Source organism: Megalops cyprinoides, chromosome 12 (genome assembly GCF_013368585.1).
Source record: "Megalops cyprinoides isolate fMegCyp1 chromosome 12, fMegCyp1.pri, whole genome shotgun sequence".
NCBI lineage: Eukaryota > Metazoa > Chordata > Actinopteri > Elopiformes > Megalopidae > Megalops > Megalops cyprinoides.
Window position 1 is genome coordinate 26,116,387 of NC_050594.1, and position 15,251 is coordinate 26,131,637.

The window sequence follows — 15,251 nt, forward strand, 5'->3', positions numbered from 1 at the left end:
ACAACAGGGCGTTACAGCGCAAACGCAAGGCACGCATCCACACGCGTGCATGCTCTCTCACACATATGCGATCACTCTGAGTGCTCTGCTGCTCCGTCACAGTGACAATGTATGTCCCTATAGGGTACAGCTTGGACATAGGTGGACCATCATTAAAACTTGTCACGTGCTGTGAATGCTCATATTATTGTTGAAAGCTGTGCTGTGGAATTTAAAATATGTCCATTGTAGGTGAACAAAGAAACAGGCAAGAAACAGCTGATTTATTTAACAGTTCCCTTCCCTTGAACTAGGAATATTTCTGACCAGCATTATTCAGTGTGATCAATGAGTAAACAGCATGCAATCATATCCGAAACTTCTATGACCTGATTTTTGTTTAGTGAGACAAGAACTGCTCTGTACTCAAAGACTTGGGAAAAGGTCCAGAACATCTAAGGGCCTTGCAGAATTATGCAGGACTCCATTATGCAGAAATGCTTTGATACTTCAGACGGTTGTTCACATTTTATGGGAAATGTGAAGAATAGGAAATGGGCAAAGTTGATGCCTGCCAGAACTCATCCGTTTGCTTCAGAGACGTGCTTTGGTCACACAGGGAAGTGCTGAGCCTCAGACAGTATTACACCGCGCCGAGGTCTGCTTATCCTTTACACACGGGGGGGGGGAATCACCTGACACAGTCACATGACCGCACTGCTGTCAGATGGGCTTTACTCAATTTGATATGATGAAGTCACACAGGGAGAGGAGATCTGCCATGGGAATGTTTTCTGCTGGGAGAGATGAAGAGCTACCCAGAGGTTTTCGCAGGACAGTGCCGGGCGCCAGTTACGTAAGGAGACTGACAGACACGAGGCTAGATACGGGAAACATCCCCAGCAAAGGTAAAGAAACATCCCCAGCAGAGGTAAAGAAACATCCCCAGCAGAGGTAAAGAAACATCCCCAGCAGAGGTAAAGGGTCCCCGAAATGCAGCACGTTTCTCCATCCAGCAGGGGGAGATGTCCTGGCAAGCTCTTCTTAAAAGCGTCCAGCCTACAGGAACACATCCTTGCTTTTACTGCAAAGTCACTCTTTATCACACAGATACATCCTTAGCGCTGGGTTAAACACAGTGTCCGTCTAACACGCGAAAAAGCAAGAATCTAGTAATTACAGAAGGGAGCTGCGGCCTCCGTAGCTCATCCTCTTTAAGGCGAAACAGGTCTCAGAAGGCGGGGTTACGTGAGAGTTAGGACCGCCCCGCCCGCTCTGAACATCCACTCATTCTCCCCGACGCCTCTGTGTGTCGGTTTGACTGACAGAAGCTTCTCGGGGGCCGTTCCGGCCGCTCCAAGCTCCGCAAGGCAGAGTTTACAGGCATTAGAGTCACACGCCTGGGCGAGAGCAGGCTCTCGGGAAGATTATCTCCGTTCGAAATGAAAGTTGATTGCGTTTTTAAAACCTACTTAGACGCTGGGGTTTAGGCTCACCCGTTAATCGAGCGGCCAGCGTATCTGGGTATTAAATGGGATAAGAGGAGGGAAGGAGCTGAGGTCAGGGTCTCCCCTAAAGCCTCCAGCCCCCAGGGCTGTAGCAGGATTCACTCTATTATTTTTGTATTTGAGCAAGGAATGACCAAAAACTCGAACGTCACGAACGCCTTTGTTTCCACACAAGCTGGGAACACCCTACTTGCTTTATTTAGCACCTTGTGAGGCAGTAACGTGCGACTGCGCTAACTGCGAAGCCGACATCTCAGGAAAAGGGAACTCCCGCTGTATGTAAGGCTCCTGTCGTGCGTTCCGCCTAAGCACGCTTCGGAGAAGGACGCCGTGGGAGTCGCTCCCTCCTGATCCGTCAGAGCTGATCGAGGAGATGCGGAGAGAGGGAAACACCGAGGGGGCGTCTCAGCTCCAGCTCAAAGCCTTATAGACAGCATATAGCGGACGCGAAGCCACCGAAGTGACTACTCGGTCCCTGAGGCCTGCTATGAGACGTAATCCGAATGGAGTATCAGCAGGGAAGCAGCGAGACATGTCAGCTTGGCTTTACTGCTGAAATGCATGCCACACCGTAGCATTGACCACATGGCTAATATACTGTCAGCTACACATCATGTGATACCTATTTATGCTATAGCACTCTACGCCTAGTATTGCCTACCCTTTACACATAAACAGAGAATAAGAAGTTGTAAGTAAGTACAGTATGTAAGTGAAATACCATGGAAACCTGGTAAAATAGCAGAACATTTGAAGAGCACAAAATGTGGATCGTATTAACGGCAAGGAAACAGACACTTGTATAATTAATCACTTCTTGCCATTGATTTCTGTGTATTTCACTTCATTAGGGCTCCAATCCTCAGCCATAGGCTTTATACTACACATCATCCTGCTGCTGACCAACACCTTCTCATATTCTTGTGTGTCACACAATAATGTAGCTGCTTTAGCAGATAGAGCTATTGAGGCCTCCTAAAACGCCATAAAGGATTGCTGCCCCTCATCATTAATGCAGTTCAAAGGCAGGAAGAGGAACAGAAAGCAACAGAAAGTAAAGGACCACACGGGTGGGTTTCAGAACAGAGGGAGCAGGCCTTACCTTTTTGCCTGTCAAAGCCCTTGAGGAAGACAGGGACGGAAGGGGCTCTCTCCGAATCCCTCCTGGCCTCGCTGGCACGCCTCCTCTTCCCTCCCTTCTCCTCGGGGGCTGGCTGCTCCACCCTGACCTCCGGGGGCACCACGGCGGCGGGGGGCTTGGGCTTGGCGGACACCACGTCGTCCGCGTTCATGGAGCTCTTGCTCTTGTCGCTGGCCGGCTTCTCTCTCACGGGCTCCAGGGGGGCGGGGGCGGCGGGTGCGGGGGCGGCGGAGAAGGGAGCGAGGGGGGCGTCGGATTTGGGGCCTTTCGGGGCGGGGGAGTCCTGCTCCCTCTTGGGGCTCTCCTCGGAGGCCGAGGAGGCGTCACAGGACTCGATGATGAGCTCGCTGTCCAGCTCCGCCTCCCTCTCCTCACGCAGAATGCTGTACTGGATGGAGGCAGCGGGCGGGGCCGGCGGGGGGTGGGCGGGGCCCACCTGGCCGAAGCTGGCGTAGCCGGTGCCGGGAGGGCCCTGGCGGGATGGTGGCTCCTCTGACACCAGCTCGATCTCCGAGTCGCCTGACTCGCCGCTGCTGGCATCCTGGTCGTGGGCGGCGGAGGCGCCAGTTTTGAGGGACCCTGTCTTGTCAGCTCTCTCCGCGGGGCCGCGCTGCACCAGGGGGCCAGTGGGGGCCCGGTCGCTGACCGAACTCACAGGCTTGGCTTCACGGGCCTGGAACGGGGGATCAGAGGGCGACTCTTCCTCTACAGAGAGAGAGGAAGGAAGGGGAGTGAGAGAGAGAGGAGGGAGGGGGAGTGAGAGAAAGAGGAAGGAGGGGGAGTGAGAGAGAGAGGAGGGAGGGGGAGTGAGAGAGAGAGGAGGGCAGGAGTGAGAGAGAGAGAGTGGGAAGGAGAGTGAGAGAGGGAGGGAGGGAGGGAAGGGGCGGGAACATTCACACAGTCAGACACCCCTGCAGGTCTCTCACTGGAATCAGTAGCCTGACATATGCCATGAGCTTTGACAAAGGAGCCTGTTGTGAGAGCACATGTCCACACCTGCGGCGGCTTCTCTTATCAAGCTGCCTTACTGCTGCTGATCTGAGCAATGAGTTTCTTTCACATTTTACACCTGCCTGTCTCCCTGTCCTTTATACCTCAGATACATAAAAACATACACTGTTATCTTGGCAGTATATCCCTGGCAGATAGCGCTAGCTGGGTTTTAAAGGGGGGGGAGTGGTTACCGGTGAGAGGGGGCGTGGCTGAGCCAGGGCTGTCGTCCTCGGGCTCGGACAGCGTCACCGTGGGAACACCCTGCAGGCCCAGGCTGAGGATGCTCTCGCGCTCGGAGACGGCGACCTGAGGGCGGGGCTGGGGCGCGGGGGCGGCGGAGGTCTCCGTCAGCGTGATCTTGACGGGGCTGGCGGTCTGCGGGGTGCCCAGCACGCGGTAGGACTGGTAGTCGGACAGCTCCTCGTCCGACGGGTCCTCCACGTAAGGGAAGGCGTGCGAGTCCAGCGCCGGGCCCAGGGTCTCTGCCGGGGGGGTCTTCTCCAGGTACTGCCCCGGGTTGCTGAGGGAGTCCAGCCCGGCCGAGCCCGTGTCCCCCCAGTTTCCCAGCGGACGCTCCTGCTGCTGGGAGCGTGGGTCCTCTCCGCGGCTGATATCCATGTAGTTGTAGGCGTCCATCTTTTCCGACTCCAGCAGGTTCTTGGCCACGTCTATGGACTCGCCGGGGGTCATCTCGATGCCCGAGTCGGAGCTGAACATGCCGTGAGACTCCAGGCTGGGTATCCGGTCCTGCTGCGGGCCGGCTGTGTGCTTCTGCTCCTCTCCCTTCAGGTCCCCGGAGAAGTAGGAGGTGTCCTGCTGGAAGGAGTTGGAGAGGAGGGAGGTGTAGAGGTCGCCATCGTTATCTGAGGATTTCCTTAACAGGTCCAAGTTTGAGTCGCCTGTAGGGAAAGACAGGCAGAGGGAGAGGGTTAGCGCTCTGGGCCTCAAACTGTGCGGATCAGCAAGCTTACTGCTGCCTCTTAGAAAAGCAGAGCCTGTAAAGCAGAAATGCCAGTGGAAGAATATTACATTAGTACTAGGACCGCATGCTTTAAATTGCAGAGCCGAAAACTCTGCTATTGTACTGCACTGAGTATGTGTGTAATACAGGGAAACACCTCCACTTCTGTGCTGTACTAGTATTAAGGAGATAGAGTATGTCTGTGACAGGGGAGCAGTGCTGTGTGAACACTGGTAAAGGAGAGGCCAGGTGTGTACTGTCTGTGAGCAGTGCTGTGTGAACACTGGTAACAGAGAGGCCAGGTGTGTACTGTCTGTGAGCAGTGCTGTGTGAACACTGGTAAAGGAGAGGCCAGGTGTGTACTGTCTGTGAGCAGTGCTGTGTGAACACTGGTAACAGAGAGGCCAGGTGTGTACTGTCTGTGAGCAGTGCTGTGTGAACACTGGTAACGGAGAGGCCAGGTGAGTACTGTATGTGTGTATATGAGGCTGAATAGCAGTGTATGTGTGCAACACAGTGAACACAGGGAAAGCAGAGGAATAGCAGCGGGCAAGGTCAGCGGCAGCACAGAGACTGCTTGTGGCTCCGGCCCAGGTCACACAAATGAGGACTGTTCAAACGCAAACTCATCGCAGCCGCTCCGAACCATCCTTTGTGCGGGGCGCGAGAGCTCTGAGGCCTCTTTATTCCCCCTGTTATCTCAAGGTCAGTTTCCGTGATCTCTTCTGACAGGATGCCAGATTGCCTTTCGAGCGTGCACGCCACTCGGCGCCCCGCTTCTCATCGTTACGTTCGGCCGGCGCGGCGATCCGGGGCTCATTCTCCCCGCTCCGCTTGCCAAACACACACACAGAAGCAGAGGGCGTTCGCATGAAAACAAGGTCATGTTACCTCGTAAGCCAGGAACCGGTCAACCCCGCCCACAGCCATCACAGATGAAAGAATAATCTTCTGTTTACATCACCCTACGCAGGCAAAATCCCAGCCGTCTGAGGGAGTCGCATCAAATATCATTTGTTTGGGTGAACAGGTTATACTACACTTCCACAGCTATACTGTGTCAATGCTGAAATAAAGCATGGACTCTAAACATCCATCTACATTTTAGAAAAGAATAATGCATAAACACACAATAAACTTATACACAATGACAATAACCAGTTTCACTAAATAAAATCATCACATTGTAGACACACGGTCTACATTCAATTGCACACAATTTTATATAAAATTGCACTGACTGACTGGACTGGCTGATATAGTGAACTGATAATGGATAATGGAGCTTGCTGGACTTACACGAAAAAATACTAAAAACACATGTTGTAAAATGATGTCAAATCCAGATCCAGCAATCAGTGAACAGCTGAGCTAGAAATCACTAACTGACAACTTAACTGCAGCAAAAGCCAGCACGCACATTGTGTGCCTATGTTTGGGAAAGCCCAGCTGTATATACCCTATATTCAGCTTCAGCTTCTTGGCAGTGACATCATGTCATCACACGTCTCCCTAGTTTCTCATGGTGGTAAATGAGGACATAATGATTATCACAGGATGACTGTCTACTAACTGGTGAGCTACTGTACAAAGCAGAGGACTGTCACCTACCTAGTTACCTTTAGCTGCATTTATTCTGAAATAAGTTAAACTGTGGTACAACTAGCTTATGGGCTATATGGCAGTGACATTTTTAGAACATGTCCACTGCACACAAGCCTTCTTATAAACACAGCAGTCAGTCACACCAAGCAGCTTCCCCCAGAGACACAAAAACCAGTTCCCGCCACACATCCTGTTGATGTCTCTTGCTCTCACATGCCCATGTGGATGCTGTCTCTAAGCTTATCTTGTTTTGCTCTCTGCATACTTCCCTATGGATATACTGTTGCCTCCAACAGTCCATGGTGGAGAGATAGACATACATCCTCTTCCCGGCAAGGTTGCCACTGCACCAGTGGTCAATTTCTTAATAAAAGAAAGTACATTGGAAAGTGGTGCTTCAGGTTTTTAAACTCCCCTATGTTATAGCTATCTTCCAACTCGCACAGGTTCATTTACCTGCAGTTTTCAGAGACCTCTCTGACCTCAACCATGATAATGCAAGCTACTGAGAATCTCTTTCTGTTCAACCTCCTTTTATACCACAGGAAATCTCTATCTCTATATACTTCCAAAAGCTTCTACTAATCATCTGATAAGCAGATTGTTGGTGTAGATTTGTTTTGTTGGAGGTCGTTTCAAAGATAGCTTAAAGATATGAATAAATGTGACCCTCGTATTTTTGGAATAAAAGTCATTATGTGTAATCAATCTGAATTTGTTCTGTGCATTGCCATTACAATTACAGTATAACAATTTAAACTTTTCTTAAATAGAAAAAAAAAATAATATGTACACTATTTCCTTTATAGCATGTTTTTTTCTTACTATTTAGTCAGACGTATGAAAAAATATGGAGAACACTGCTAATTCCACCAGCAGAGGACACTGTTCACAAAACAGTCTCTAAATAATCATTAGACTACTTGGCCCCCGCTCAAGGAAACTGCATTTGCCCCGGTATGTCTGCCCATCTGTCTGTCCACATCAAAAGGACACACTTGACCACTGGAGGTGGAAGGCTTCTCCAACCCCAAATGGGTGGAGTTATCATGTACTGTCAATGACTCACCATGTCCAGATACGGACAGCAAAGCTGACTGTTTCACGTGTGTCAGTGACTAACAGGTCATGGCAGCTCCACCCGTTATGAGGTTCTTGAAGTCCTACTCTTCCATCACAAGACGAGGAGTTACGATTTTAAAATAGACAAATAACTTCACCTCGGTCATGGGATGGCAATCTTGGAAGATGAGGTAAAAAAATAATGGGGTTTCATGTATTGTGTAAGCTGGTAATTTAACACATAGTCCTAGCCACCGGACAATTCATACTGTCCCATCTCCCCACAGGCATAGGAGCTGGACTGAACATAAGCCATGCCTGGTCCTGTCTGGAGGCGACTGATGTGTAGGCTTGTAGAGGACTGGGAGTGACCTTCCCTTGAGTCAGGATGTCCTGTCTCTCCAAATCCTACCACTGTCCCCACCCTGACTTCTCTACCCTCACTCCACCTCACTGTAAGCAGCAGACTATAAACAAGAAGCAGGACTCACATCTATTTATACACTCTTTGTCTCTGAAGTTGACCTACAAACATGTGCAGATGTATTTCGGATGAAGCTAAAGCAAAAGCATATAATACTAGTATTACAAACTAGCACATATGTCAAAGCTTTATCTTCATCATACTGAGGCACAAAACAGGCTCTGAAGTATATTGTGATTAATTAAGCATATTGTGACTACTTGTCAAAATGGTACAGGAACACCATGTCGTTGTAGTAAGTAAAAGCCAATATATAACAGCTGATGAAATCTGCATTGTGTAAAATGGCTGGGCTGGCTTACATTATAATAACCCGGCTCCATTATACTGCCTGAATTACACAGCATAAGGGACTTTAAGGGATCTCCTTCAAATCTGGAAACCCTCACATCACAGCCGCAGTGGGAAACTTTTATTCAGTTGGGATGCAGCAAGTCTGAAGCGGTTTCAAAGGGGAAGCCACCAGTCCCCTGAGACAGATGGATTAAAGAGGGTTTCAGTTTGATTGTAAAAGCATAATGAGTGGGACACCTAGACAGAAGTTCTTCCAACTTCAGCTGCTAGCTCGTTACTGGCTAACAGTGATTGTAAGACCTTCCGATTATGGAGGCCAAAATATTACACATATATATGTATACATAAAATAGATTTTTGAGTGAGTCTGAGATAGATTTTTTTTATCACTATCTGGACAAATGAAGAATGTTATAGCTATGCACTCAATGCAATTTTTATAGAAAATCATTAATAGATTAAACTATAGGTACATCATCCATTTCAGGCTAGTAACTAGTAAGTGGTGACATCTTTCTTTATCCACACTTCAGTATAGTCAGGTTTTAGCAGTTACACGTTACTTGTGCACACTGTAGGCCAAACACTCCTATCCTGTGCAATCAAAAGTGGCAGTGTAGGATTTCTGATTTGAATTGGGTTATATACTTTATTTACAATCTAAAATGAGTAGATTACTCAGTCCAACATGACGCTTGAAGACTTACAATGGTCCTCTATATTGCTTCAGGGAAACTGACCCAGTTCATATTTATCCCTAAGGCTAGGCTTCTCCTCTTACCTTGCAACGGTCAAATCTGCAGTTGTGTGGTGTACTCAGCACCTTAAATTTCAAGTGTGGCAGTCAGTAAAGAGCTCCACTATTGACTATGTGTTGGGATGAAATAGAGGGCTATGTTCTGCAGCACAGAGCCCTGAGGAGACGGCATGTCTGTTTGAAAGCTAGGTGCTGGACGGGTGGAAACAGATTAGCGCAGTCTTCTCCAGGGCTCTCGAGCGCACTTGGCCAGCACTTGCTGGAGACAGTTCACAGCAGACTCTGACGGCTCACTCAGTCACATCCTCTCAGGTGCTACTTCACGGCGCTATTTGCGGCGCGTGTTTGTCCGCAGGCTGATAGGACCGTACAGGCCCCGGCAATTGTCGAGGGGCCCCTCCCACAGTAGCGCCAAGTGTGGCGGTGAAATACTGCAGTGGAAACGGTGGATTTGAAATACCACCAGGGGTTTGTTTATTGCCTTCTTGCTCTCACGCTTTGCTGGTTTTATGTAACCAGAAAAGCAAATTTTCACAGCTGTGATCAGAGTGTATTTAAAAAGTTCTAGTGTTAAACCTCTTACATACCAATTACTTTGCAGTTCCAAAAGAGATCTTTTTTTTTAATATGCATACACACAACAGACCTGAATGAGCAAGGCAACTCATATTAGAGTAGAAACACAGCCTAAGGTATATTTCATTTTTCTAGAATAATCCAGAATAGTGTGTTTTTGATGTCTGGTCTCCACTTACCAAACACCTTACCATACACCTGACCTATAATGCTGATAAAATAGCATTCAGATTTCAGTATGCTGTGTGGAAACCTTCATGTAATCACGACCGTTCTTCAACAAGATCAGTGGGGATGTCTATTCAATTTAAGGAAGGCAAAAAAAAAAAAAGAAATTAAGGCAAAGGGACATGAAAGTCCAGGTAACAAATTGCATAAAAGACCAATAAATTTACAGAAAGCTGAATTCCCCCTTCTCAGGCAACGCTGTGACTTCCCTGCTCACCTACAGAGAACACAGACCAGACAGCACAGAGAGAAAAGGAGGCGTGCCTCTCCCTGCCTCCTTTAGCTGTGAATACGCGGCGCTGTCTTCATATAAAAATAACTCAACAAATCGGTGAGGCGTGCTCTCTGAGCCTCTACCCTGCTATGAGGGAGAGAGAGAGGGATGTCAAAAGTGGGAGGGAAAGACAGAGTAAAACCTCTTTTTTTGGTGCTGCAGTACCAATCTAGGTCATAACACCAGGGTACGTTCCTTAGATCTGCTGTGCATAAGCAAGTTGAGGGTGAGGTAATGTATGAATATAAGCATTACAGTAGTGGAAAACTGCAGCCTTTCTACCTACTCTATCAGCTCCATTGTAATGATGCAACCTGCAACCTAATATGACTGCAGGAATCGTGTTTCAGGTTAGTGCTATCTGTGCACACCCCCCCCCCCCGCGCCCGCTTCACAGCGCACCAGATCCAGCCTGGCCCGCACTCTCTCCAATGTCCTACATATCTTATTAAGTGAGTATCTTGGGGATTCTATTTTTAACCTCCTGTACACGTATCAGAAGACTGCGGCGATAATCCAGTTTTTTTCATACCTCGAAAGAAGCGTGCCAGTAAGATGAGCTTGCTTTGCTTCTGGATATCTAGCTCCCTTACCCAAAAATATCGCAGCCACGCTTGAACCAGGGCGCGGAGACGTCAGCTCCCAAAGAAACTAATGCAGCCCGGTGTCCACGTCGACTTCCTTGCAGACGGATGCTTTCCGCAGACCCTGCTCCTGCTCGTGTGTAGGGCTGATGCTGCCAGTCCTCCCTTACAGTGGAGACATCCTCTGGAGCAAGGAGACTGCCTGTGACCTCCACAACCGCCCCCACCCCCCACCCCCACTGCACTCTGCTGTGTAATTTCACACGACCGATGGCAGGACACAAATCACCTGTATTGATGCCTGCCACCGCAGATGTGATCTCAGCAGTTTCCAAGGCTGAGCGTGACATAGACAGAGAGAAGGAAAACAAAGGTGAGCGGCAGGGGAGGGGAGCTTAAACTGTCTTGCTCTTGCCTCTGTCCCCCCCCCCCCCCCCCCCGTGTGTTACCTCCCACGCACCCTCCAGCGTCGCCGTGACACACCGGGGGTCAGAGCTCGCAGGGACCGCACACTCGCTCCCACCGCGCTCTCACGCCGGCTGCCCACGCCCAAGCCACACCGCCGACCCACGCAGCCCGGCGCTCACGCATGACTCACGTCTCATTTTCGCAACTCTCTTTCTCTCTCGATAGAAAGGGGGAGCGGAAGAGACGGAGACGGAGACAGAGAGAAATGACGCTCGGCTCTGTCCACCAGTAGTCGCCGAGAACAGGGCGCCAGGGAGCTGTGTGAAGGCACAGAGCAGAGAGCTGAGCAGATCGGAGAGGGCTATTCCCTCAGCCGTGTCTGTGTCTCAGCACTTCTCCGCACCACGGGTGTCAAGGACGCGGTGGCCCTTGGGTTCAGTGATTCACGGATGCATGTTTACAGGCCCATGCTGATACCTATCCAGCCCACAAGGGACAACCAAGTAAATAAAATACAGGTGTGCACAATGTGGAGTAGCAAGCATCTATTCTGCTGCCTGCTTCTCCTCCACCATTCCAAAACCTCTCCTACATCACAGTAGTGATTATAAGCACAAATATCTGTACCCACGGGTACAGGCTTAGGGGAGGACAAGGGGAACCTGTCCTGTAATTAACCTACAGTGCCATATGGAATTTATGCAAATAGTGACAGCAGTGTACCCCTAAATGTCCAGATGAATCCGACACTCCTGTATGCAATATGCACCCTAAGAGCAGCTGTACATCACAGCTCTCCTCTTGGAAATGGCAGTGGCTACACAAGGCCTGGACCCCGAGTAAAAGCCAGAGCTCTCCCTGGACCCCTCCTTTCCACTTGCGGAATCTGAACTTTCTGTGCCGTGTGCAGCCCGAAGGCAGGAAGCTGGCAGCTCTGACGCCGAGCGCTGTGCGGCGGGAAGAGGAAACCCAGCCAGGAAACATACCAACGAGACGATGACAGCTCGCCTCCCACACCGGCGGCCCTCATTCAGAAAGGCGTCATAAGAAAATTAGGAGGACTCTGTCTCACTGCTATAATTGTATGGAAATAGTTGGCAGTCTGTGGTTGGAAAATAGAATGCCCCATCAAAAGCCAGAATAAGCAGTCATTGATTCATTGAAGGTTCATTTCTGCCAAAATTGTATCACATCATCGGCCAGTGTCAATGCGTCTCCTTGAATTGATTGAATTTCCCTTGAATAATAAAAGTGAATAAACTTGATGAGGGAGCTCGCACATACAGAGCTCAAATTACTTTAGACAGTTATAAAATGAGACATATGAGTGTAAATTTAATATCAAGTGGACCTGTTTAATGGAAAGCAAAAATCCTTTACAATATTCATGAATAAAGAGAAGTTGTACTCTTTATTAGCTTTCCCCTTTTTCATCTTGACTTCAGAAAAGCCAATTGCACATTAAACTTGTCTCACAATGGCAGCCCATAAACTCACAAAGGAGCACTGAAGGGAGATGAATATAAGCCTTCCATCAGCTTGCTGCAGCGAATGGCCATTTCAAGTCCCTCTGTGTACTATAGGAGAGAGAATTTGCACTGACAACAACCCACCAACTTACAAGTGTCTGAATAATCACTAGAGGGCACTGATGAGCACTGTCATAATGCACCACGGCTGACATACAGCCATCTCGCCAGGGTGGAATGAAGCCGGTTTATGTCCTACCACTGTGAACTCCCAGTCATAGCTGGCTAATAGCACAGCCCAGATTTGAACTCGCAACATCACGCACTGTAGGGCTCAGTCAGAAATCTTGAGTGAGAACGTCTACCAAATAAGCCACTAGGAACCCTGAAATTCTACTCTGTAATGACATATCAAGAAATGCTTCTTCAGATTTGTGAAATGTAGGTCTTTATGTTGGTCATTGATAAAATTTAAATTCTGTCTGTCAGTTGTGTATTTGACTCCATCTGTTCCTGCTACGTTTAACAACAGTACACCGTTATGTTTCCATCTACAGCTACCCTCATGTAGTTCTAAGTCATCTCAAAATGAAGAGTCCAGTGTTGAACTGCATGTTATTCTAGTGTATCGCTGGGCACTGGCTTGAGTACACAGTACCTTCATATGATACTCTTCTTATCAGACCCTTAGCCGTGGCCCGGCTGTTCATTACTGAGCGAGGGCTCAGCTGTCTCTCTCTGGGGGAGCTTGTTTACTGACCTCTCTGGCTGATGCAGCGGCATATCGGCAGCTCTCTGAGCTGTGCAGTCGGCAGTGGCCTCTGCTCAGCTTCCCCCTGCTCTCCTCACCTCCTTTCCCTTCCTCTTCACCGAACGCCCTTCACAGGCGGCCTTTCCCCAGGCGAACAGAAGGCTCACCCTGCTGCCTGTGCTGGCCACACCCTGCCCAGTGCAGACTGGCATGAGTCTGATGGACAATCAGCACATCAGCTCAGTACAGTACAGCCAGAGCGGGCAAAAAGGGGAAAAGAGAAACTGTAGGTGGAGGTGGAGTACAGGACAAGTGGTTTGGATTAGGATATGGGGTTCTGGAATCCTTCTTCCTCAGTTGTGCAAATCTCTAAGTCCAGCTGCCAGCCCTGATATATACACTCAAGCGGCTCCTCCATCTTCTTCTTTCCTCCGTGTCCAGAGCAGACAGTAATCAGCCATGTAATGAGCTTCAGATTGGTCTAATAATCCAGTGGTGGCTTCTTTGCAATGGTAAGAATATCCCATGCTGACGGTCTATGCGTGTGCGTGTGTGTGTGTGCATGTGTGTGTGTGTGTGTATTGGGGGGCAGGGGGGTTATGAGGCAGAATGTCCTTCCAAGGTTAGCAGATCTTCTTCACTTAGCGAGTCAACTATAAGTTAGTGACTGCAAGTAAACACACCTCTATCATTTTTTGGTCAAATTGGTCAGAGATTATTACAATACTTTCAACAGAAATACTTTGATGGTTACAAAAACAGCAATATGACGCATATTTAAATCATAAGGCATGAGAGAGGTTTATTCACGTAAAGATCAAAATAAACTTGATTGGATGCACTGAAGTTTAAAATAAATATGAGTTTCCTATGTGTTAGCTCTGAAATTTAATTAGGTAAACTTGATTACATCATTTATCCTGTATTATTTGTGCTGTAACTAGCTATTTCAGCGAAAGACTGTCTTCTAATGTGTGATTTTATGCATAACACTTAAGTAACCAACTAGTGGCAAAAGTAGAACAACTCAGTTTTGAAAACTCAAAGGAAAACACTGAATTTCTGATCTGTGAGCAGAAAATTATTATTTGGGGGGACAGGTTCTTACACCTTCGCATCTATGCCATCTATGCAGAAAACAGAAAGAGGGTAGGCCCCTTTGGAAAACATACAGAAAACAGATTAAAAAATGTTAACTGTCATTAGCTAGCTGGTTAGCATATCTGGTAGCTTTCTGGAACACAAGGGATAGGAAAAAAGTCGTTCTCTTCAGGGGAACCAGTAGAAAAAAAAATTTGTTCCTATTCCTTGTTCCTCAAGTTTGTATTAAGTCAGCAAGTCTGCTTGGTATTCCTCACTGTGTGCATCTGCTCCAGCTAATTGCTCACTCCGACTCCCACCCCTCGCTGCAATCTACATCACTGCAGCTGCAGCACGCTTTCCAGGGCGAAACAGTTGAGTGAGCGAGCTTTGCCGCTGTGACAGCCTGCCGGGCAGTGGGACAGGGAGCGAGGGGAAGTGAGCTGCGTTCTCCCAGGCGGCGCCTGGCCATCGCTCAGCCCGGCGTGAATCCATCAACTGTGCTGCTGTGACAGAGGGGGGCCTCACAATCATGAGCTGCTTCCACACAGACTTCCTCCAGCCTGCTTCCTAAACACATGCAGTAAACATGCATGGGCTCCCGGGAGGCTACCTCGGGAGTGTTCCCCTGTGCACTGCGCTGTATGTGTGTGGGAACAGTTTTGCTGAAGTCCTGCATGCATGCAGGCACAGTGCTGCTGCAGCCATGTATGCATGCAGGCACAGTGCTGCTGGAGTCCTGTGTGCATGCAGGCACAGTGCTGCTGGAGTCCTGTGTGCATGCAGGCACAGTGCTGCTGGAGTCCTGTGTGCATGCAGGCACAGTGCTGCTGGAGTCCTGTGTGCATGCAGGCACAGTGCTGCTGGAGTCCTGTGTGCATGCAGGCACAGCGCTGCTGGAATCCTATGTGCATGCAGGCACAGTGCTGCTGGAGTCCTGTATGCATGCAGGCACAGTGCTGCTGGAGTCATGTATGCATGCAGGCACAGTGTAGCTGGAGTCATGTATGCATGCAGGCTCAGTATTGCTGGAGTCCTATGTGTATGCAGGCACAGCCTGGGAAGGTGGAGATAGTCATGGGAGCCGCGGCCCCGGA

General features: G+C 49.0%; 1 protein-coding gene across 1 annotated transcript in view; it reads right to left on the reverse strand.

Moving 5' to 3' along the window:
- rtn1a (reticulon 1a) overlaps positions 1–15,251 on the reverse strand; it is a 56,831-nt gene that overhangs the window by 22,438 nt on the left and 19,142 nt on the right. The window contains exons 3-4 of the mRNA XM_036541627.1: positions 3,813–4,520; positions 2,590–3,333 (exon numbers count right to left, since the gene is read on the reverse strand). Of these exons, the coding sequence (XP_036397520.1) occupies positions 2,590–3,333; positions 3,813–4,520 (1,452 nt within the window). The remainder of the gene's footprint in view (positions 1–2,589; positions 3,334–3,812; positions 4,521–15,251) is intronic.